Source organism: Sceloporus undulatus, chromosome 3 (genome assembly GCF_019175285.1).
Source record: "Sceloporus undulatus isolate JIND9_A2432 ecotype Alabama chromosome 3, SceUnd_v1.1, whole genome shotgun sequence".
NCBI classification, from domain to species: domain Eukaryota; kingdom Metazoa; phylum Chordata; class Lepidosauria; order Squamata; family Phrynosomatidae; genus Sceloporus; species Sceloporus undulatus.
Genome location: NC_056524.1, coordinates 271,180,824 through 271,204,514, shown reverse-complemented (window position 1 = coordinate 271,204,514; position 23,691 = coordinate 271,180,824). Strand labels below are relative to the sequence as shown.

The 23,691-nt window shown below is 44.9% G+C and overlaps 2 protein-coding genes across 3 annotated transcripts in view; both read right to left on the bottom strand.

The window, feature by feature from the left end:
* The window catches only part of ARMC9 (armadillo repeat containing 9), a 1,183,007-nt gene that overhangs the window by 161,011 nt on the left and 998,305 nt on the right, over positions 1-23,691 (bottom strand). The window lies entirely within an intron of this gene.
* Positions 20,931-23,691, bottom strand: part of PSMD1 (proteasome 26S subunit, non-ATPase 1) — a 153,923-nt gene continuing 151,162 nt past the window's right edge. The window contains exons 24-25 of one of the 2 annotated variants that reach the window (XM_042457376.1): positions 22,338-22,493; positions 20,931-21,177 (exon numbers count right to left, since the gene is read on the bottom strand). In XM_042457376.1, coding sequence (XP_042313310.1) covers positions 22,347-22,493 — 147 coding nt within the window. In that variant the 3' untranslated portion in view covers positions 20,931-21,177; positions 22,338-22,346. The remainder of the gene's footprint in view (positions 21,178-22,337; positions 22,494-23,691) is intronic. The other variant, XM_042457377.1, reaches the window with a different exon arrangement.

The window sequence follows — 23,691 nt, the reverse complement described above, 5'->3', positions numbered from 1 at the left end:
ATCCCCCCCCGCCTCCCGCGAGGCGCCGCGCGGCCCTCCCCGCCCCCCGCGGGGCTCCGCGCGGCCTCCCCGCCTCCCCGTGGGGCTCCCCGCGACAGCCCGTCCCGCCCTCCCTGCGGGGCGCCACGCGGCCCCACGCGGCCCTTCCCGCCCCCCCGCAGGGAAGAGCAGGAGGAGGAAGAGGGGGCAGCAGGAGGGGAAGAGCAGGAGGAGGACGAAGAGAGAGGAAGAGAAGGTGGGAGTGGCCGAGGCAAATGGGTTTTTTGTTTTATTTGCATTATTTTTAATTGCTAACAAGTGTCCCTGGCTTGACAATGATAGTGTGATGATGAGGATGATGATGACAATGAGGAATAAGCCAGCTTGAGAGCATGGAGGCACTGTTTTCTGAAGCCAGACGAGTGTGACCTTGCAAAGGTGTTTTGTGTGCTTTAATGCTAACACGTCCCCTTGATTTGACAATGATAGTGTGAGAGATGAGGATGATGCAGCTTGAGAAGTATGCAACTAGTGTTTCAGAAGCTGAGAGAGTGTGACTTGCAAAGTGTGTTTTGTGTGCTTTTAATGCTAACAAGTCTCCCTTGATTTGACACGGATAGTGTGATGAGATGATGATATGCAGCTGAGAAGTATGCAACTACTGTTTTCAGAAGCTGAGAGAGTGTGACCTTGCAAAGTGTGTTTTTGTGTGCTGTTAATGCTAACAAGTCTCCCTTGCTTGACAATGATGTGTAATGATGATGATGATGCAGCTTGAGAGTAATGCCAACTACTGTTTCAGAAGCTGGAAGATGTTGACTTCAAAGTGTGGTTTTGGGTGTGCTTTAATGCTAACAAGTCTCCCTTGCGTTGGACAGAATAGTGTGATGAGGATGATGATGCAGCTTGAGAAGCAGCACTACTGTTCAGAAGCTGAGAGAGTGTGACCTTGGCAAAGTGTGTTTTGGTGCTTGTTATGCTAACAGTCTCCTTGTTTGACAATGATAGGTGTGATGATGATGGCGCTGAGAAGTATGCACTACTGTTTCAGAAGCGGAGAGAGTGTGACCTTGCAAGTGGTGTTTTGTGTGCTGTTTAATGCTAACAAGTCTCCTTGCTTGGACAATGAGTAGTGTTGGGATGATGATGATGCAGCTTGAGAAGCATGCAACTACTGTTCGAGCTGAGAGGGTGACCTGGCAAGTGTGTTTGTGTGCTTATGGCGACAAGTCGCCCTTGCTTGGACAAGATAGTGGTGGTGGTGATAAGGATGATGATGATGATGATGACAATGATAATGATAGAGTCAGTGCGAGGCATGCACGCACTGTTTCTGAAGCCAAGAGAGTGTGACTTCAAGTGCCTTTTCGTGTGTTTTTGGTCTTTAATGGGATATTGATATCAGAAAGGCCTCTGAGGCAAGGCCAGTGTAAATAGCGTGGATTTTACAACCCATGGCGCAGGTGAGAAAACCAAAGTCCCTTGGCAAGTAACATTTTGCGAGTTACACTTGGTCCAAGAACGGTGAAACACTTGACATGTTCATATGCTAGCCATGTTAAACCATGGCTAAGTTGTTAACAAGGGGTTGATTATGGAATAAGCGCTGAAATAGCAAGAGGCCATGTGAAGTAAAGTCAGGGGAAATGCAAAAACTGTGGCTGTTGGTGTGTGTTTGGATGCGATTGGGGGTGGTTTGTCCAGAAAGGCACCGGGAGGAGAGGGGCGGGCACACGCCTCTCTCCTTGCAGGGCGTTGGTAGAGGGCTCCACCCGGAGAGTGGCTCCGCCGCGAGAGGGCTCCGCCCCAGAGGGTGGGCTCCGCCTGGAGGGTGGGAAGCTCCGCCCCAGATGCAGGCCAGCCCTGGAGGGGGAAGCTCCACCCGCGGTTCGGCCCCCGAGTGGTCGGGGGGAGAACGGCCCCGGCCCCCTGCCAAAGGTTGCTCCCCGAATGAGACGAAGAGCTTGCCAGAATTTAAGCAAAGGGATGACCAGAGAAAGGATAATTCAGGTTGTTCGTTCTTCCGCCACCCATCCCCATATAAAGGTAAGATACTAGCTGCAGAGGCCATGGCCTCATGCAGGGAACACAGGTCACGTAAACAATTGTCAAGCGGTGAGGTGGAAAAGGAATAGGAGACATGAGGCCAAGGGGGATGTGGCTGACATGTGCTCATGGAGACAGTTTGCAGCTTACACTCAGGTGGCTTGCCTATCCGCACCGTGGGGCGGGACTTCCCTGTTTTTGGGCGGGGTCCGCCGCGCGGGCCCCGGGATTCCTCCGCCCCCCCGGGGGGGGAGGATTCCCTGCCCGTGGGCTCCGCAGGCACGTGCTTTGCAGGGCGACTCCGAGGCCAGGCCGGGAGGGAAAGCTCCCTGAAGGGAGGTTCCCGCCTGCGCTTGGGCTCCGTAGCCGCCGCTGCGCAGCGACTCCGAGCCCAGGCAGAGGGAAAGCCTCCCCTGCAGCGAGGCTCCTATTCAAATCTAGGGCACAAAAAAACGGTGTCCCTACATTTGAAAATCGGCCTATAGTTTGTCCCGGTTTGGAGCTCCTGATATGGCAACCTACACTCAGGCAGTTATGGGGAAGATGTGCAACATAGTAAAGGGGTGACATTATGCCGCTCGATGGCCATGGTGCATTGATGTGCAGTGTGAGATGTGCCTCAATATACAGCAATGCATGCAATACACCAATGCCATAGTGCTCACAGTGGTGTCAGTAGTCAGTTGTTACCCAGTGCAATGGCACCACCTTCAAACTCGGCTTTGCACCCAAAACATAATATATCAAAGGTGCAAAGTTTGATAAGTCAATTATACCTGCATGCAATCAGCAACAAGTGCCATCTGATTTCAGAAAAGTGCATATAAGGCACATATACTTGCATAGCCTTCCCATTCTTACCACCATCTCCTCTGTATGGCTCCCACGGTCTTGGTTTTTGAGGCACAGTCCTGAAGAAAAGCCCGTTTCTTGGCACCAGGGTTCAGAAAGACATGTCCAGAGGAGGGCAACCAAGCGGGGGGAAATTGGAAACCCTACAAGGACCAGCTTAAGTGTATGTGTTCTGTGTTGTTCCTCAAGTCATTTCTAACTTACGTGACCCTAAGGGGTTTTCTACCCCTATCATAGGTTTTTTCTGGCAAGATTTGTTCAGAGGAGTTTGACTGAGGCTGAGGGAAGTGACTGCCCAAGTACCCAGTGGGTTTCATGGCCAAGAGTCATAAAACCAGTGTTCAGACCACTATGCCATGCTGGATCTCTCAACTTGCAACCTGTGAAACCAAAGAGGAACACCTTTGTTGCATTCCTGTAGTCTGAGCCACAGATGCCACGGTCTTAAGAAGAAAAACATCAACATTTGGGTTTTAGCCGTATAAAAAATCCATCACTGCCACATTTATAATCCAGATGTCACAATTGAGACCCTCATATCTTTTTAAAGAAAACACACTGCACTCACCTAAATCTACAAGTGCTCGTTAGTTTTATCTTTTCCTCCTCTAAGTTATACAACGCGTCTTTAATTTCCCTTTCCCTTCCCCTCTGCTGAAATCCAGGGATGAATAAATGCCTCTTTTAGTAGAAAGCTCAGAGGCTTTCAGAAAGACATCCGCAGCTGCCAGTATCTTTATTTTTTTTAAAGGAGTAATAAATTATGTCACAAAAAACCTCTCCGTATGTTCTTGGCGTTTGTTTAAGTTTTGGGATGATCAGGAACTACCAATAGACAGGATGGGCTCTATCTGTTCATCTCACCTCTTGGCAAGGTTTCATTTATCGTTGGTTTTCCACCAAACAAACAAACAAAAAAAGGAGTAGTAATGGAAGCTGTTTCAAGAGCGGAGATATAGATATAGATATAGATGGGAGGGGGGGAAAGAGAGGGATAGATTTAGTTCACAGCAAGAGAAGCTCAATAGTAAGTGCTATTTGTGGTTGCATCTGATTCTGCACTGCAGAAATAATGCAGTTTGACATTGCTTTAATTGCCATGGCTCTGTATTATGGGATCCTGGGATTTGTAGTTTGTGGTGGCATAAGAGCTCTCTGAGAAGGAAGGTACTGTAAATAGCTCACAAAGCTACAGATCTCAAGACTGCATAGCATTGAGCCATGGCAGTTAAAGCGGTGCCATTAATTCTGCAGTGCAGATTAGACCTGAAAAGCAATATGGTTGTTGTGTGCCTTCATGTCATTTCTGACTTCTGACTTCTTATGAGAAACATTCCAAAATCTTTGAATCTTTTCATAGTTTGGAAGTATACATTACTACCCGCCAAGTCTTTGCCCAGCAATGTGGCATTAAAAGTACATAGCTTGCTTCGAAAACAGGGAACCCTAAAAGGGAGCTTGTTGTTGTCGTCGTGTGCCTTCAGGTTGTTTCTAACTTATAATGACCTTAAGGCAAACTTATCATAGGGTTTTCTTGGCAGGTTTCTTCAGAAGGAGTTTGCCATTGCCATCCTCTGAACCCCAGGCCTCAGAGTTGTAGTCCAACACCCAAACCTCTAAACCATGCTAGATTCTCTTAGCAATATAGTAGTGATCTTTAAATGCCAGAAAGGTATTGTCATGTAGAAGATGGAAAGTCATCTTGTTATCCACTGCTCCAGAGACTTGAATACAAACCAATGGATTCAAATTACAAGAAAAGAGATTCACGTAAACATTAAAAAGAACGTCTTTACTATAAGAGGTGTCTGAGAGTGAAATAGACAGCCTTGGAAGGTGGTGGACCTGTCCTCTTTGGAGGTCTTGAAAAGGAGAATGGTTTCTGCAACCTTGGACTGATTCTGGAGATTTTACAGCAGATGAAAATGTCCAACCACTGCCATAAGGAAACATATTAGTGCAAACATGGCCACTTATGCAAACATGGCCACATGGATAGTGGTGGAACCTCCTTCTTTGGAGATCTTTAAGAAGAGGCTGGATGCGCAACTGTCGGGGGCGCTTTGATTGTGAGTTCCTGCATGGCAGAATGGGGTTGGACTGGGTGACCCTTGGGGTCTCTTTGAGATCTGTGATTCTATGATTCACTATGTCTCTGTTTGACTTGACTTCTGACTAACCAGAAGGCTGTCTCTCATCTTTGTACTTGCCATTTCTTAGCTTTATCCAGTCCATTATCATCAGATGAACCTCCTTCAATTTAGATCAATGATTCCCAAACTCTGGACCTCCAGGTATTTTGGACTTTAGCTCCCAGAAGCCACAACCATTTTGGTCAATGGTCTGGGATTCTGGGAGCTGAAGTCCAAAACACCTGGTAGGCCAGAGTTTGGGAATCACCGATTTAGATGGACATGAAACTATTTGGTACCCTCAGGAAACTGGTTGCACTGAACCCCGTAATTCTGAATTACATCTCTCATTAGTTTCATGTCTGTGTTAAGTAGCAGGGGTTGAGAGTTGAAACACCGAAGAGGCACCACAGAACAAGAGTGGGAATCATGCAGCTTTCCAGATGTTGCTGGACTACAAATGCCAGCAGCCCTAGCCAGTAGAGCTAATGGTGATGAATGCTGGAAGCTGCAGTCCAACATGGGATGCTTGGAAGGGGCCACAAGGGCCATCTAGTGCAACTAAGGAGTGCAAGAATATATTGCTAGGGCACTCCCCAAAAAGATGCTCATCCAACCTCTGTTTAAAAAGACCTCCAAAGAAGGAGACTCCACCACTTTCTGAGACAGTCTTCTCCACTGTGGAACAGTAAAGAAGTTCTCCTTAATGCTTAGACGGAATGTCTTTTCTTGCCATTTGATTCCATTGGTTTGTGTTCTATTCTCTGGAGCAGCAGAAAACAAGCTCACTCCATCTTTTACATCACATTCTTTCCTACAAGTCGCCTGCTGACTTATGGCAACCCCATCAATTCCATTGGGTTTTCTTAGGCAAAGAACACTCCTGAGGTAGTTTTGCCAGTTTTGCTTTGAGCATTGGACTATGACTCTGGTGACCAGGGTTCGATTCCCAGTTTAACCATGGAAACCCACTGAGCAAGTGACACGCTCTCAGCCTCCAGGGAAGGCAATGGGAAATCTCTTCTAAACAAATCTTGCCAAGAAAACCCCATTATAGGTTCAACATAGGGTTGCCATAAAATGACCTGAAGGCTCACAACAACAACAACAACAACACTGAAACAGATCCTCCAGCACCTGGTCTTTGCTGGCAGTCTCCCATGCAAGTTCTAGGACTGACCCCCCTTAGCTTCCAAGATACCTTTAGGCTTTTTAGGCCTACATGTGTCCATACATAGACATATTAATTTGTAATTAGGGCAATAGGAGAATGCAGCATGTGCTTTAAGTATTCAGAACCAGTATACCAACACACCACCTTTTAAAACAGTCTCTAGTAACTTGAAACCACTAAACCAATCTGTCATTCATCAGCATGCCAGGGAGCACCTCATGCTGATCCTTTGGTCTTTAGTTTGTCCAAATGGATGGGATGGGAGAAAAGATGGCTCAATGTACCAAGACGGGATGCTTCATTGCAAGGGTTCCTGGCTGGTGTGCTCCGTCTGGAAAGAGAGGGATGTAACTTCACACCCTCCAACATTTCACAGATGAAAACAGGGATACATGTGGCCAAGGAACATCAGAGCGTGTTCAAGTTGGCAAAAACTATTAATGAAGAAGAACACATGTTGGGTGAGGCTGAATCAGTTTCCTTTTGCTTGAGCCTACTGGGAAGGGCAAGATTCTGCCCCATCTCTTCCCTAAAGAGTTAATCAAGTACAAACTTGAACTAAATTTGCAGCAACTCAGTGGATTCAAACTACAGGAAAAGAGATTCCACCTACATATTAGGAAGAACTTTTTGACAGTAAGAGCTGTTCGACAGTGAAACACACTCCTTCCTTGGAGATTTTGGTGGAGTCTCCTTCCTTAGAGGTTTTTAAACAGGGGCTGGATGTCCATCTGTTGTGGATGATTTGATTGAGAGTTCCTGCATGGCAGAAAGGCGTTGGACTAGATGGCCCTTGGGGTCTCTTCCAATGCTAGGATCCTATGATTCTATGAATCCATTGCTCTCAGTCCTAGTCTTTGGAGCTGCAAAAAACAAGCTTGCTCCATTCTCCTTGTGACACATCTTTAAATATTTAGGGCTATCATATCGTCTCTTAACTTTCTCTTCTCCAGGCTAAACATACCTAAGAGAAACCAGGCCATTTTTAAAGGATCTGAAAAAAAGTGATGTGGCAAAGGATTTATCAGGACTGACTATCAAAACATGGCATCATAGGATGGGTGTTGCTGTAAGGTACAGTTGGCCCTTAGTATACCAAAAACCATGGGACCTCAAGTCCTATGGGTTTTAATGGTGGCACATGTGCATGCACAGCTACACAGCTGCAGCTGTGTGCATGAACTCCCCTTAGGACCAATGGGGCTTGCCATTTGCGGATGCTGAAATCCACAGATGGCAAGCCCATGCTTGGAGCAGGCTGTATAAGCATGTTTATTCAGTATTGTAGTGTTTTAGTTAAGTAGAAGAATGATGGGAGGCATTGTACTAGTGGAAATAATTGGTGGTGATTCAAAGGGATGCTTGGTGCCAGGAATGTGCAGATGTGCGTGGGAGGAATGTTCTTAGCGTTTGCTGGTGGGAAACAGAAAGTATGGATCATGAGATCAAGACAGTATTGGAAACTGTGGGAATGAGGGGACAAAACTGATTGTTTTAACTGATGTTGCTTGTCTGTTAATGGCTGTTGTCCCCTGGCGCGATCCATGGGGAGAGGCGAGTAAGTTATTATTATTATTTGCAAGAGGGGGTTGGTACGTTTTAATTTGTAAATGAATGAAGATGGAGCCAGCAAGGTTTAGAGGTGGGATAATGTTAATGTTATCCCAATGTCTGGAGATGATGGCACTTCTTCAGTTGCTAACACCTACAATTTATTTTTCTGGAACAAAATTTTACTGTTTGCAATGCAGCAGATTTGTTTGCTGAACTCCTGAGGCAAAGGCAGCTCTTGACACTGTCTCTGCCAAATCTGGACAGTTGGAGGGCCTGTAACTTCTCCTGCCTTCTCCTCCATCCTCAATGAACAAGGAGTGAAGACAGGAGGAAGGGATATCAGCGCCCGAAGACATGCAGATGACACCAAACTACCAGCTGAAAACGTTACAGACTTAGAATGATCGCTAAAGAAAGTCAGAGAAAAATGTGCAAAGGCAGGCCTAATGTTAAACTTAAAGAAAACAAAAACAATGATCACAGTCAGAGGACTTACATAAATTCAACCTAGGTAACAAGAAAACTGAAATAGTTTTAAGATTTCTCATACCTTGGATCAGACATTGATCAGAATGGAGACTGCGGCCAAGAAATCAGAAGAAGATTAGGAATGGGAAGGGCAGCCATGAAAGAACTACCATATATACCAAACTATAAGTTGAGAAATCTATGCCCCAAAGTTGACCCTAAAATCCTGGGTTATGTACAGGTCAATAACTAGTACTGCTTAGAAAGGCCCTAAAACAAGCAAACCTGATGGTCCACTCTTGGTGCCTCGAGCCGCTGTGTGTGTGTGTGTGTACGAAAGGGGCTCCCAGTCCGATTTGCAGCCTTTTCTTCCCATGGATAAACTCGCTATTTAACACCACTTGCTTTCCTTCTCAATCCAATATTAAAACCTCTCCTCCGGCACCTGGGATTCGGTGTTAGGTGGCTGGGAGAGGTCCAGAGAAGGAGGGATGGAAGTGGTATTTCCCCTTTTCCATCCTTCCTTATAGGCCCCTAAGTTTTACCCTCGTTTTATCCACTGGTCATATCAAAATCCATGATTTTGACCCTGAACCCTGCCCTAGACCTATAAGTGAGGTCAACTTGTACATGTGTAAATACGGTAGACAAAATTCTAAAGTGTAAGGATAAAATAATAATAATAATAATAATAATAATAATAATAATAATAATAATAATTTCTTCAAGCCATTGTATTCTCTATTACCACGTATGGATATGAGAGCTGAGCAGACAGGAAGAAAATCAATTTCTTTGGGATGTGATGTTGGAGGAGAAGAGAGCTGAGGATCCCATGGACGGCCAAAAGGACAAACCAATGGGTCCTTGAACAAATCAACTCTGAACTTTGCCTGGAAGCCAGGATGACAAAACTGAGGTGAAGCTGTTGTACTTCAGACACATCATGAGAAGGAAAAGACAATAATGCTAGGAAAGGTAGAAGGCAGAAGCAAGCCAGGAAGACCACATGCCAAATGGATAGACTCAGTTGGGGAGGTCATGAACCTGAATTTACAAGACCTGAGGGCAGGGAGGCTTGGAGACATCTCATTCACAGGGTTGCCATGAGCTGAGTTCGAGTCGAAAGCAGCTAACAACAACAACAACAACCATCCTCATCCCAGGAGGGCCATGGAAGTGACACCACAAATTATTGCACTGGGTGACACCAATCCAAGTGAAGCCACAGCTTGGATCCCATCCTGGGAAAAACAGAGTGTAGAAATTAAGCAAACAATATTTGTTTCTCCAGCCCACCTTCACCATTCTCTCATTGCTGATGCCTCTAAAGAATATTTAGCTAGACAGAAGACAGGAAAAGGAGGCTTGGGGCCTTTGAAAGCTTTGTAAAAAGGAGCTTTACTGCCAGAGGGTTTGTTAACTAATGTATGCATCTAACAAATGGAGTTTACCACACTGGGGTGAATTTCGGCATTAAAGAGAGATTAAAGTGCATTTAAAGCATCCCGTAAATGAAGCGGAAATGGCGAGTAGTTGCGTGAATGATTATCACACACAATTGCAATAAAAGTGATATCAGAAATGCATTGTCGCTGAAATCCCAAAAGTAAAAAAATGTGTGTTAATGCTTCTTTGTGACCACTTTAATGGCAGGTTTTGTGCGACGTTGTGTGAAATCGTTTCAGGTAATTATGCTATTTTTCAGGATATTCATGGGATAAACTCCTGATCTCCTTCGTGTGATAAACTACTGTGAAAGCCAGCGAGGCATAATGGTCTGAGCATCAGACTATATCACTGGAGACTAGGGTTCAAATCCCAGTGGGTTTGCCTCCAGAGTCACACTCCAACACTCAAACCACTACACCATGCACATGCTTAGTGACATTACTAGGGGTGTCCTTTGTAGCATTATTGCAGAAATAAAGCAGTTTCACACCACTTTAACTACAACTCAATGCTATGGAATTCTGGAATTTGTAGTTTTGTGAGTTTATTAGCCCAGAATCCCATAGCATGGAGCTATGAAATTTAAAGCAGTTTTAAGCTCCATTATTTCTGCAGTGCGGCCATAGCTGCCTATTTAAAAAGTAAAAAAACTTCGAGGAGAAGCAATGCCCCTCTATTTCTGACCAGGAAAGGGAAAGATTGGCCAGTCTGACGAAGTCAAGGACCAGCGAAACTGTTCTGGGGGCCGCCGCAGACGATCCCAAACCCATCCCTTAGCCATCCCTGAATTAAATTTGCTTCTAGCCCAGCAAATACCTGCATTAATAAAAACCACAGAAATGTTAACAGGACGAAATTCTTCCCTGCACGCCTCATCGGCCGCCCAGCGGGATCCACCTCAACCGATGACTAAGTAAATGCAGTTTCCACTGGGCTCCAGTTGTCTTTATTTATTTCATTTCCAGGCCCATTTCTTTGCAGGGCCTCACTCCCAAGCTGCTTCCCTTCAAGCGTCACATTATAGACCCCGGCGCTGTTCATTTCATTTACAGCCCTCGCAACTCATGCCAGCGCAAAGAGAAAGATACATAAACGGGCACTCGCCTTGCGTGTGTACATATATACTCACATGCACACCAGCTGCAAATTGGTCGAGAGTGAGCCAGGAGATGGAGAATATATTCGGAAAATATATGCGGAGAAGCCTGTATTCCTCAGGGCTGGCCTGAAAAGACATTTTTGCTATCTGAGAGAAAGCAGCAAATGAGGACAATCCCCCCCCCCCCCAGTTACGTTGCAAAAAGCCCCCACAACAGAGTGACCAGACGTCCTCCTTTCACCGGACATATTTGCAGATGACACCAAATTAGGAGGAATAGGTAATACTCCAGAGGACAGGATCAAAATTCAAAATGACCAGAATAGACTAGAAAGCTGGGACAAAGCTAACAAAATGAAATTCAACACGGAGAAATGTAAGGTAATGCACTTAGGACAGAAAAATGAAATGAACAGACATAGGATTATGGGAGACACCTGGCTGTAGGAGAGACTTATCCGTGTGAAAGAGATCTAGGAGTCCAAGTAGACCACAAGTTGAATGTGAGCCAACGGTATGATGCTGTGGCTAAAAAGGTCAATGTGATTCTAGGCTGCATCAATAGAAGTATAGTGTCTAGATCAAGAGAAGGAATAGTGCCACTCTATTCTGCCTTGGTCAGTCCTCATCTGGAATACTGGGTCCAGTTCTGCTGCCTTTCTTACAACACTGGATGCCTTCAAGGTGAGTATTCAGGTGAGGCTCGACCAAAGTAGAATAGAGTGGCACAATTACTTCCCTTGATTTAGTCCAACCCCTTGCCATGCAGGAACTCTCAGTCAAAGCAACCCGATGGATGGCCACCCAGCCTCTGTTTAAAGCCCTCCATTGCTCCATCTACTAGTCTCTGGAGTTATAGAAAACAAGCTCAGTCCATCCTCAACATGACCGCCTTTTAAATACCGTGTGCCCTTGATATCTGCTGGGGTTTGGTTCCAGGACCAAGCCCCCCCGCCCCCCACCCCAGATACAAAAATCCGTGGATGCTCAAGTCCCATTAAACTTAATGTTAAATGGTGTCTCTAATAGAAAATCAAGGTTTGCTATTTGGAAAGTTTGCCATTTGGAAATGGCAACATTTTCAAACGGTGGATGTTTGAATCTGTGGATAAAAAAAATCTGTGGATAAGGAGGGCTGACTGTATTTAAACAAGGGCATCGCATCACCTCTTGACATTCTCTTCTCCAAGCTAAATATACCCAGCTCCCTCATAGGGCTTGGAGGTTTCTTGACCATTCAGTACTTTGGTCACCCTCCTCTGGACACGTTCCAGCTTGCCAGCTTTGAGGGATTCAATCCCCTATAGCTATTATTCCAGCTCACTCTGGTGGGAACATCTTTTCCCTTGAAAACCTAATCTTGTGTCCTGTCCAGGATTGCAAGAAATAGTGAGCAATGATGGCAATTTCTCCCCGTTGGACACCGCTGTCCCTGGCTCCTTCCAGCTCCTCGGGGAGGGAGCCATTCAGTAATGATCTGCTGGCACAGCAGCCAGAGGAGAAGAAGATTGCCTTTAAGCAGACCCAAAAGAGGAGATTCAGTTCTGCCGCAATTAGGCCTAATGATGTGGGCTGGATCTATGGCACGGCCATTGACCACAGCAGCAGTGAGAAAGACATCCAGCTTTGTTTAAAGGCATCGGTGCGAAATTTTGCAGCCCTCCGGGTGCTGCATACTTTCCAGCTTTTTCCCCCTTTGATTTTATTCCATATATAAATAGCAAACAAGACAGACAAACATAATAAAAAAACATTTCTTATCATAGGTAGTAGTTTTACAAGTTGCTTAATTTGTTAACTTTCCATGTTAAATCCCTGCCATGTTAATTGGCTTAACTCCCCATGTTAAAAAAACTTCTTTCAAGTTTACTGATTTAATGTCAAAGGCTTTCATGGCTGGCATCCATAGATGTTTGTGGGTTTTTCAGGCTCTGTGGCCATGTTCTGGAAGAGTTAATTCCTGACGTTTCACCAGCATCTCTGAAAATGCCAGCCACAGATGCTGGCAAAAGGTCAGGAATAAACTCTTCCAGAACATGGCCACAGAGCCTGAAAAACCCACAAAATGTCTTCCATTTCTTTTCTGCATTTAGATCCTTTGAGGGATCACTTCATTTAATTATATACCTGGCATTTGACAGTGTTATCAGAATATTTTGTTGCTCCAGCCATACATACTGAATATGCTCATGTATAATAAGTCTAGAAATTTTAGTAAAAAAATTGACCCAAGGAATCTGAGTCGACTTATCCATGGATCAATGTAAATACTGTACTTTAACGCTTATATATATATATAAAAAAGGAACCATCCCCTGGTGAAAGTGTCATCTGTCCTGGAAACATTGACCCTCTTCTGCTCTCTCATCCATTCATCCTTTAGCGTGAGCACAAACAGTTATTTCTGCTGGAATGTTGTAAATTCTTCGGCATTGTTTTCCTTTGCTTCATAGATCCTTTGTTACATGGCTCTAAATCAGTGGTTCCCAACCTGTGGGTCGGGACCCCTTTGGGGGTCGAATGACCCTTTCATGGGGGTCGCCTAAGACCATTGGAAAACACCTAATTACAGTTATGAAGTAGCAATGAAAATAATTTCATGGGTTTGGGTCACCACAACATGAGGAACTGTATTAAGGGGTCGCGGCATTAGGAAGGTTGGGAACCACTGCTCTAAATTTTACCATCGACTTATCCATGGGTCATATCAAAATCCATAATTTTGTCCCCAAAAACCTGCCCTCGACTTATACATGAAGTCAACTTATACTCAAGTATATACAGTATATCATTTACTTTGTTATCTTATCAAACATATTGTCATGAGTACATTATTACTTACGCCGTTTCTTTTCATAATATTTCAAAACTGGGTTCCATGCCTGTTCAACCTCAATGACAGATGAAAACTGGGACACTTTTGTGGCCAAGTGACTCCTCTTCCTCCTGGAGAGAAGTGACCAGTGGGGTGTCCAGTGGGGCTCTGTCCAGGTCCCAGGGCTATTCTTAGATAAAAGAATAGAGGTCATGCTTATCAAATTTGCAAATGACACCAAATTAGAAGGAATAAATGGATCCTGGATCAAATCAAGGCTGAATTCTCTCTAGAAGCCAAAATGACTAAACTAAGGTTCTCATACTTAGACTCATCCCGAGGAGGCATGATGGATTAGAAAGGACAATCATGCCATAAGAAAAGAAGGAGAGACTCAAGCAAAGAAGCCATAACTGCCCTGAGTTTGCAAGACCTGAACAGGGCTGTTAATACTAGAGTGCCTTAAGAGGGATTTCATTTATAGGGTTGCCATAAGTCAAATCACTTAACAACAAAAAATTGGGACCCAAGTGATTGTTTCCAAAATAGGCATGTACATGGTTTTAACTGTTTTAAATGTTTAAGCTGTTTTAACTTATTGCATGTGTGTTGTTTGCCTTCAAGTCATTTCCAACTTAGGGCGATCCTAATAGGGTTTTCTTGGGAAGTTTTATCACAGGTGGTTTGCCTTGCCATCCTCTGAAGCTGAGAGAGTGTGACTTGCCCAAAGTCACCCAGTTGGTTTCATGGCCAAGCGGGGATCCAAACCCTGGTCTCCAGAGTCGCAGCCCAATGCTCAAACCATTACGCCACACTGTCTCACTTTCTAAATTGTATTAAAAACAGTCAAATGTAGCTGTACATGCAAATGTAGCACTGGACAGTCTCCTGATTGGCTTCCCATATTAAGGAAAAGAAGCTTCAAGGGAGCCTCTCTGTTCTGATGTTGCTGAATTATAACCAGTTTAAGGAAATCTGATTCTTATTTGGCCAGCAAAAGGACAATGGCTTTTTCTCCCAAAACGACTGTGTTAGTCAACATGCTTCCCAGCAGCAATTAATGTTTTTAACAGCAATTACTGTTAAAAACAAACAAACATTAATTGCTGCTGGTAAGCATCTTACTTATCTTCTGCCCAAATTAGCTTTTACAATGAATTATCACTACTGGCCCTGTTTGCAATTGAGGGTCATTTTTCATCTATCTGGCAAAGGGAGTTGGAATACACAAATCTTGATGCCAACACACACACACACACACACACTTTTTTCTGCAGTAGTTATACAAACACACTCTGCATGTCCTAGGAGTAACTGCAGTAAAGGATGTAAAACTTCATATCAATTTATTAACTACTGGGAGACTAGCTCTGGGTGTGTCTGCACCACACAGTTATATCAGTTTCAGACCACTTCAGTTTTTGTGTCTCCACCTTCAATAGTCCTGAGATTTGTAGTTTGTTGAGGTACTACCGGGGTAACATATGAAGAGAGCGACCAAGCCAGAGGGTAAAGTGGTTTGCATGTTGGACTGCGAATTTGGTGACCAGGGTTCGAATCCCAGGTCAGCCATGGAAACCCACTGAGTGACCTTGGACAAGTCACACTCTCTCAGCCTCAGAGGATGGCAAGAAGAAACTTGCCCAGAAAATCTCACGATAGGTTTGCCTTAGGGTCACTATAAGGCAGAAACAACTTCAAGGCACACACACACACAAAAAAACTATTCTATATTATAGGCAGGCATTCAGGATACTATGCAAACTTTAGTTCCGGTGAACTAAATGCTGTCTTCCAAAAATTCTAAATACCTCAGTTGACGCAGGTTCAACTTGTGGTCTACTAGGACTCCTAGATCCCTTTCACATGTAGAAGTCTCCTTAAGCCAGGTGTCCCACATCCTATATCTATGCGTTTCATTTATTCTGCTTAAGTGCAGTACTTTACATTTCTCCCTGTTCAATTAAAACAACCCTCCTGTAACTTCAAACCTGGTCCTTTCTTCCAGGGCAGCAGAGAACAGGCCTGACTGGTCCTCTATGTGGAGCCTTTGAGATATTTAAAGAGTGTGATCATGTCTTCTGTTCACCAAGCTAAACATGTCCAGCTCCTTCACCATCTCCTCCTATGTCTTGTTCTCCAAACCCCTCTTCATCCTCATTGCCCTTCTCTGAACCTGCTCCAACTTGTCTGTTATCCTTCTTAAATTGAGGCTTCTGGAACTGAAAACAGAACCCCGGATGAGGACTGACCAATGCTGAATATTGGGGGATTGTTACTCTTTTGAGTTGTGGGTGCGGGAGAGGGTCATATGGACAGACCGAAAAGTCAAACAAATGGGTCCATGAACAGATCAAGCCAGAATTCTCCCTAGAAGTCAAGATGAACAAGTTGAGGTTGTCATACTTTGGTCATGGTCACATCATGAAAAGGCAAGACTCACTAGAAAAAATGATGATGCTTGGAAAGGTAGAAGGCAGTAGGAAGAGAGGAAGACCACATGCCAGATGGATGGACTCTATGAGGGAGACCATGGGCACAAATTTGCAGAACCTAAGCAGTGGAAGACAGGGGGTCTTGGAGACATCTCCTCCACAGGGTTGCCATGAGTCGGGGCCGTTAACAACAATTATTCTCCCCTTTGAGAAGTTATGGGTCCACGAACTACTGGGCGGTGGAGGAAAGCAGGGTGTAATCTGAGTTTGGAGTCCTTCACACCCATCTCAGCCCCCAATGAGTTATAGAGAAGGGGAGAGCCAGAGGGCCTGCCAGCCAGTATTTATGTCAGAAGATTCAGCTCTCCATCCAAACAGGCACCGTGTCTTGCCAAGAGTCCAGTGCCCAGGAACCGTCAGGTTTGTTTTCCTAAAATGTAGCTTCATTGACAATAAATCAGAGAGCTGGAAAAACATTTAGGAAAGGAAAGCAGGGAAAGATAGAGGGAAACAAAAAATTGCCCAGTGCTCCAAAGCCATGATGATTGGTGGCTGGCCGAAGGAAGAGAGCGAGCAACTCACCCCAATCGGATGGAGGGACTGGACCTTACGCGGAATGGAAAGACAGATTTTTTTCCATGCTAAAAACGGGTTATTGAAAGAAAAAGTGGAGGGAGGAGGAATCACCCTGCGCCATTGGTGGCCAAGGCTATGGGGGGAAAACAGATGAATCACAGAATCCTAGAGTTGGAAGGGACTCCAAAGGTCATCCAGGCCAACCAAATCAATCAGTCAATCCCATTCTGCCATGCAGGAAGACACCATCAAAGTACCCTGACAGATGGCCATTTAGCCTTTGTTTAAAAACCTCTGAAAGAGGAGACCCCACCAGACACCAAGGGAGTGTCTTCCACTGTCTAACAGCTCATACCATCATGAGATTCTTCCTAACATTGAGGTGGAATCTCTTTTCCTGTACTTTGAATCCATTGCTCTGCATCCTATTCTCAGGAGCAGCAGAAAACAAGCTTGCTCCATCCTCAATATGACATCCCTTCTAATACTTAAACATGGCTATAATGTCAGCCCTTACCCTTCTCTTCCCAAGCCTAAACATAGACGGGATTAAATGCTTCTGGATAGCTTCAGATTTCATATGTGAAAACTACAGGAGCAGCCATGCTGATCATTAAACAAAATACTGTATGAAACCCTCTGCGGTGATACCATTGATGATGTCAATCAGAATGTGCAAAAAGGAAAGGAAAAAAAGTTAACTTCAGAAACTCGTTGGTTTCTTCAGCAGGCAAAGATGTTGTTTTAAAAAACACTATGCAAGGGAAAGATAAGAAATGCTGTTGGAGTCCCCCATGTCTTCAGTTTTGCATCTTTCCCTGAAGATGCCAGCCACAGATACAGGCAAAACATCAGGAATAAACTCTTCCAGAACACAGTCACATAGCCTGAAAAACTAACAAAAAAAACATGGATGCCAGCTGTGAAAGCCTTCGACTTCAGATTGGATGATCTCCAGTTAGTTGACCATAATACCATACTATGCAGGATGGCCCAAGGCTGAGACCCAGTGGAAGGCAGCTACTTGTGACCATCTTGGCCTTCCCCAAACATATGCCTGCTTCAGATGTGTTGGACTCAGACACAAAGCGTTCATGGTAGCTGTAGGGAAGAGACCAGCAATTTGAGAACTCAGGAAAAGCAATAAACGGAGTAATAAGCATTGCTGATTTTCAGTTGTCTCTTTGGTTTCCTGGCAAAGCTCCTACATGTGCTCCCCATCATTGTACTTTCATGCAAAGGATACACTGTACCCGCTGTGCCTGTGTCTGAAGGTAAAGGGATCCTACCACCTTTGCAGAAAGAACGAAAGCTGGCAAGGATGGCAGGTTCACCCCCGTGGGCAGTGCCCTTATCTTGCCCAGTCTTCTGCCAAGGCTCACCACCTTTCCTCCATCCTGAAAATCTATCTGAATCAACACCTCTTATCTCTCTGTGGCAATGACAGACAATCATTATAGGAACAGGTTCCCTCCCCAAAGATTTATGTGGTTTCCTAAACTCGCTGGAAATATGACAAGGCACTGAAAACCTCATGCTCTGTCTAGGATCTATCAGAACAGCAGGCCAAGGAAAACCCTCCGATGTGTCATCCTAGGCCATGATTCTATTTTAAAGTCATCTTTACCACAATGAGGCCTGACATCCAAAGGAAATTCCAGAAGACAACCGCTGCTTAAAGGTTAATGCTCTTTTTAAATAGCATTTAAGAGGCAAGGTTATTAAGGGGTTGACAATGCACAATTACCTCTCCTAGACAGCAAACTTTTTCTGAGACATATGATGAAATCTATTTATCCTTCCCTGCCCTCTTACTTCAACAATCGGTCAATGAATGCATTTGTTTCTACACTAGAGCCTGCTAGTGCTGATGAAATACTGGTTTTTCTGCAGCAAACTAGAAGTAGACTATGTACAGCAATAGCAGTACTAGGATAAGTGCCCACCTTGCGTGCGTGACCTTAAATGCGGTCTTTTTAAGCCTCCCATCCAGCTAGAGTCTGGGGTACCTTCAAAGAGAAACACAGATGCCTTGCACCCGTATAGAGTAGCCTAAAGCCTACGGGATAAATGAGTGCGCCAGCCCTGAATGAAGCTTCTTTTTGGATGGTTAGGGACACCTCCCATCTAGGTTGTAACTGTAGCCTGCAGAGAAATTTGAATTAACTAAAATTATTTAATCTATAAAAAAAACCCCCCAAAAACTAGAGCTACACATTCCTAAGTGTCCCTTTAGAATTCAAATAAGAGCCATCATCATCATCATCATCAGCAGCAGCAGCAGCAGCAGCATCATCATTTTCTATGCTGCCTTCCTTGCAGAAAGGGAGCCAAGGAGGCTCACAAATAAGACCATTTAAAATGTTACAGTCCAAAAGCCCTTTTCTAGTGGATAAAATCCAGTCAGAAAGTAGGGTTAAGGCTATGCTAGACAGTGAGTTTAGACAGCAAAGGCGAGAGGGAGGAATAAGGCAAGGCAGGAATGGACAGTGTGTGTGTGTGTGTGTGTGTGTGTAAAATGTGTGCTGATTTTTAATTTTTGCCCCATGATGGGCTGCATTTTTGTCAGGACAGATGTGATACCATGTCATTTCCAATCTGGGTCAATTTTGGCAGAGTTTGGAAGGTGGGAAATAGCAAAACTGCAGCATTTGAAGACTGCCATTTTGCCCAATTCCAAGCATTTTTCATGCATGTACCCCAAAACAAAATATTTGGAGAGATCTCCAGGGGATGTCCTGGAAGGCTGAAGAAAAAGGGCTGGGTCCCTTGTGGTGTAAAGTGTTGTCAAAAAATCCACTAACTCAGGGGAGAGGGAATTTCTTCCAGAAAGAATAGCAGATACTTACTCTTGACACGAGCCGCCCTGACTTCCACCTAAGCCACATTTTACGAGACTCTATTTTCTGCATTAGTTGTCTGCATCACCGCTATGTTATCTATCTCCTGGAAACTTCCTCACCACCACAATTTGTAGGTATGATTTTTTAAAAAAATAGGCAACCATTTCCTAGCAAGCGCAGGACATAATGGCTGAAATTCTACAACAAACCAGTGCAGTGTAACCTTATGCAATTCCATGGCCCCTCTGTAAACTTCTTGCTGTGTGCCTTCAAGTTGCTTCCAGCATTTGGCAACCTTAAAGTGATGAAGTCATAGACTTTCTTGGTAAGACTTGTTCAGAGTGGGTTTGCCTTTCACTAGCCCTTAGAGTGTGTGAATTGTCCAAGATCACTCAGTGGGTTTGCATGGCCAAGCATGGATTTGAATCTTGGTCTCCAGAGTCATAGTCCAATGCTCAAACTATTATACCACACTGGCTCTCCCTCTATACCTTAACAACTCAGGAGCAGCTCCTATTGCTGCTACTTACGAGTGGAATGGGGAGGTAGTGGGAAGACAATTTAGATGAGGCAAAAGCAGCTGGTTTTGGCTCAAAGAGAGGAACTTCCTTCCCCAAGTTCAACCAATTCTGTAAATATAACAATTGTAGTCCTGTTACATGCAAGAGATTTCTTTATTCTGGCACAGAGTTGCCATCTCCCATCAATTACGACCAAGAAAGGGGATCTGTGCCATACCAACAACACAGCAGGCAGAAAACCAACAGTTGCAGCTTCCCCCAATGTCTCTAAGCAGCGATGGGGAACATGGCAATGATGTGAGGGACTGCCTGCCACACAATTGTTTATGGCACAGATCCTCTCTCAGGGAAGATGAAGTGACCCTAAAAGCAACAGTCCTCCATGGGCTTCTTTCTGCTAATTTTCAGTGGGAAGCTATTTGGGTCTGCCACCTGTTTGGCTTAATTTTACATTTTTGATTGTGCCATTAACATCACCATCAAGTTGCCAACTTTTCTCTCCTGGCAGTACACCTGTGTCTGTAAACAGCTGCACCAGGTGCAGGCATGAGTTGAGAGGCCCATGGTGACTCATAGAAGCCTGGGCATTTGCCCTCAGTTTTTGGCCTACTTGGAATGGCTTTCAACAGTCCAAATTAAGAGCGTGTTAGGTATGAGGAAGCCTGTAAGCCAAGCATAGCACAGAGGCCAAACTCTCCTGGTTGTGCCAAGACAGTGGAAAAAAAGCTGAATCGTAAATCTGTGAAAGACGGAGAGTGTACTACCTGAATACAACTCCACAATGCACACTCACAAAGTGTCTTCTTCAAGGCCTAGAGCTGCTCAAGAGCTCCCAGGGAAAAAGCTGATGCTACTTTGAAAACAAGCCTTGCAAAAGGTCCTTTTATTGGACTACAGTGGTCAGAATCCCAGAGCCACCTCAGTCACTGGGTGAAATTCACTCCACAAACTGCTGCGAGGAATAACTTGAGAAAGCAACTGATGTATGAGGGTTTATTTGTTTATTTATTTTGAAAACAGGTTTCTTTGTGAAAGAGTACAGTACACGAAAGAGAGCATAATCCCCCCACCCTTACACACACTTTTGTCAGTCATAAAATGTAGACTGTCTTGCCATCAACCAGCACAGAAGTGTTGGGGCATGCACTGGGCTGCTGACTGCAGTGGGAACTTCCTCCTGGTAGGTTTCTGACATCGGATGCAGGGCCAAATGTCCTCAAGGGTCTTGTCTCTGGGAAGAGAAAGGGCAAAGGAGATGGGAAAAGGTCAATGCTTTGTTCACATGATGCCTTTCTGTTTGGGAGCTTGGAGGCGAGAATCCTACAGCCTGAGTCCTGGCAAGGCCCAACAGCATTCAGCAAGAGTGTGAATGGCAGCAGGCATTACACAGGGCAGGAATAGGCAATGTGTGCCCTTCTGGATATTGCTGGGCTCCAATTCCCATCATTCTTCACTACTGGCTAGCTGGCTGATGAGAGTTTTAGGCCAACAGCATATTAGAGGAAGGATAGGAATCATACAGCCATCCAGATGTCACGGAACTTTAACTCCTCACAGCCTTAAACCACAAACACACAGACACACACACACACTGGTGAGGAATACTGAAGGTTGCAGTTCTGCAACCTGAAGGCCGCACAATCTCTTCCCCAAATCTAGAGCAGTGGTTCTCAAACTCTGATCCACCAGTCATTTTGGACTGCAAGAAGTCCCAGCTAGCTTGGCCAGCAATACACTCAAGTCTCATACATCGAGAGGATCAAAGATGGAGAACCACCGATCCCAGCAAAGCTGGGAGATGTGACTTTTTTTTTTACTGCAAGCTGGAGTAAAAAAAAGGAGCTGTAGTGAAAAAACTTTTCAAAAGTACAGGCTACACGCAATCCACTCCTACCTAAGTGGATTTTCTGCAATATGCTAGCAGCCAGTTTCATCAGTGGTTCAAAGGAGTTCCTCTGAATGAACACCTCCGAAACGAGTGTGCCATTTTCTTTTCTTTTTTATCAAAATTCCTTTCGCAGACAGATTGGCCTTTTAGAAACCACTTGGAAGCCATGAACTGACAGATCATCCTCTATTCAAGGCACAGCCCACAAAGGGCTTCCTCTCTCTTTGGTTCCAGTCATTTGAACTGGGTGGGGGATGCAGGGTGACACACTGCCTAAAAATGCTCAAATGCCAAGCTGTACAGGAAACCTCTCTGAAGGCTTTACATTCACCCTCCAGCCCTCCCCAAGTTCAGAAACAGGCCTCACTCTACTGTCCCACAAGAACAGACCAGTGAAGGCAAGAGGGGCCCTCCTTCCCTCCTTGCTGCATCTTCTCACAGTACTTGCTGTGTGGTAGAATTCTTCAAGCCCTCCAGCTAAAAAATCCCTCTCTCTTACGTACCCTTGTATCCTAATCGTCAATGTACTCAAAAGGCTCTGGAGGCTCCGGTTCCTGTTCTTCCTCTTCAATCTTTGGCCCATGAGCTGCCACAGGCTCCACTAGTTCTTCTGTATCCTCACTGGTGTCTCTCAAGACAATGATGCCACCAATAGAAAGCTGGAAATGAGGAAGCACAGAGTCAAGGCTGCCTCCACATTCCACATGAGGATCACAGCACTGTCAAGAAGACCACTGGCATTTAACCACTGCACCACCAGGGCTCCTTATTAATACCCTGAAATAGTGATAAGATAGTCAGCCAGGGGGAAGAACTGAATAGGGTTTTGGGAAGTCATGAATGACTGAACAGTTCAGGGATTGTTTGATTTGGTTGTGCATTAATAAAAGACGTAGCTGCGCTGGGCAGGACAAGTTTCTAGGATGAAGGACCATCGCCTCCCAAAAATAATATTCTGTGGTGAACTCGCCACGGGTCAAGAGCGTAAGAGGGGTGCTCCAAAGAAGAGATACAAGGACTCCCTGAAACAATATCTCAGGCTTGGCCAAATTGATCACCAACAATGGTACGCTCAGGCCTTACATCTGGAGGCATGGAGACGCACTATCTATGATGCTGCAGCCTTTTTTGAAAGCTCACACCAAACAAGTCTTGAAGAGAAACGACAACGCGGAAAGAATCACAACTTGGAAATGTTACCCAAGGAGACATTCTGCTGTGCTTTTTGCAACTGGACTTATCTCGGATCAGCCTTTTTAGTCATCAACGCGCTTGTAGAAAGCGCGGGATGAGTCCTTCCTGAATCTTCGTTCACAAAGAAAAGCCAGAGGAATAAACTTCTACCTATAATATTTTGAGGGTTTTTCGGGCTGTGTGGCCATGTTCTGGAAGAGTTTCTTCCTGACATTTTGCCAGCATCTGTGGCTGGCATCTTCAGAGACTCTGAAGATGTCAGCCACAGATGCTGGCGAAAAGTCAGGAAGAAACTCTTCCAGAACATGGCCACACAGCCCGAAAAGCCCACAAAAACTATGGATGCTGGCCATTAAAGCCTTCGACTTCACAAACTTCTACCTGTTTACTGTTGTTGTTTTACAACTGTGTCTGGCTGTTCTTGTAGTTTTGACAGACAGGAACACTTACCACAAGTGAACCCATTGAACAACATATCCAATATTCTATATAGGGATCACCTTAAGGCACAAGTACCCAATCCAGGTAGGGATCTTGGGGGAAAAGGGGAAAAGGGAGTGATTGGTTCCCAAAGGAGAACCTGGGGGGCCAGTCTGGAGAAGGGATCTGTCACACCACCTGCTTCATAATGTTGCCTGCCAGAAGAAAGACAGCTGTTGGAGA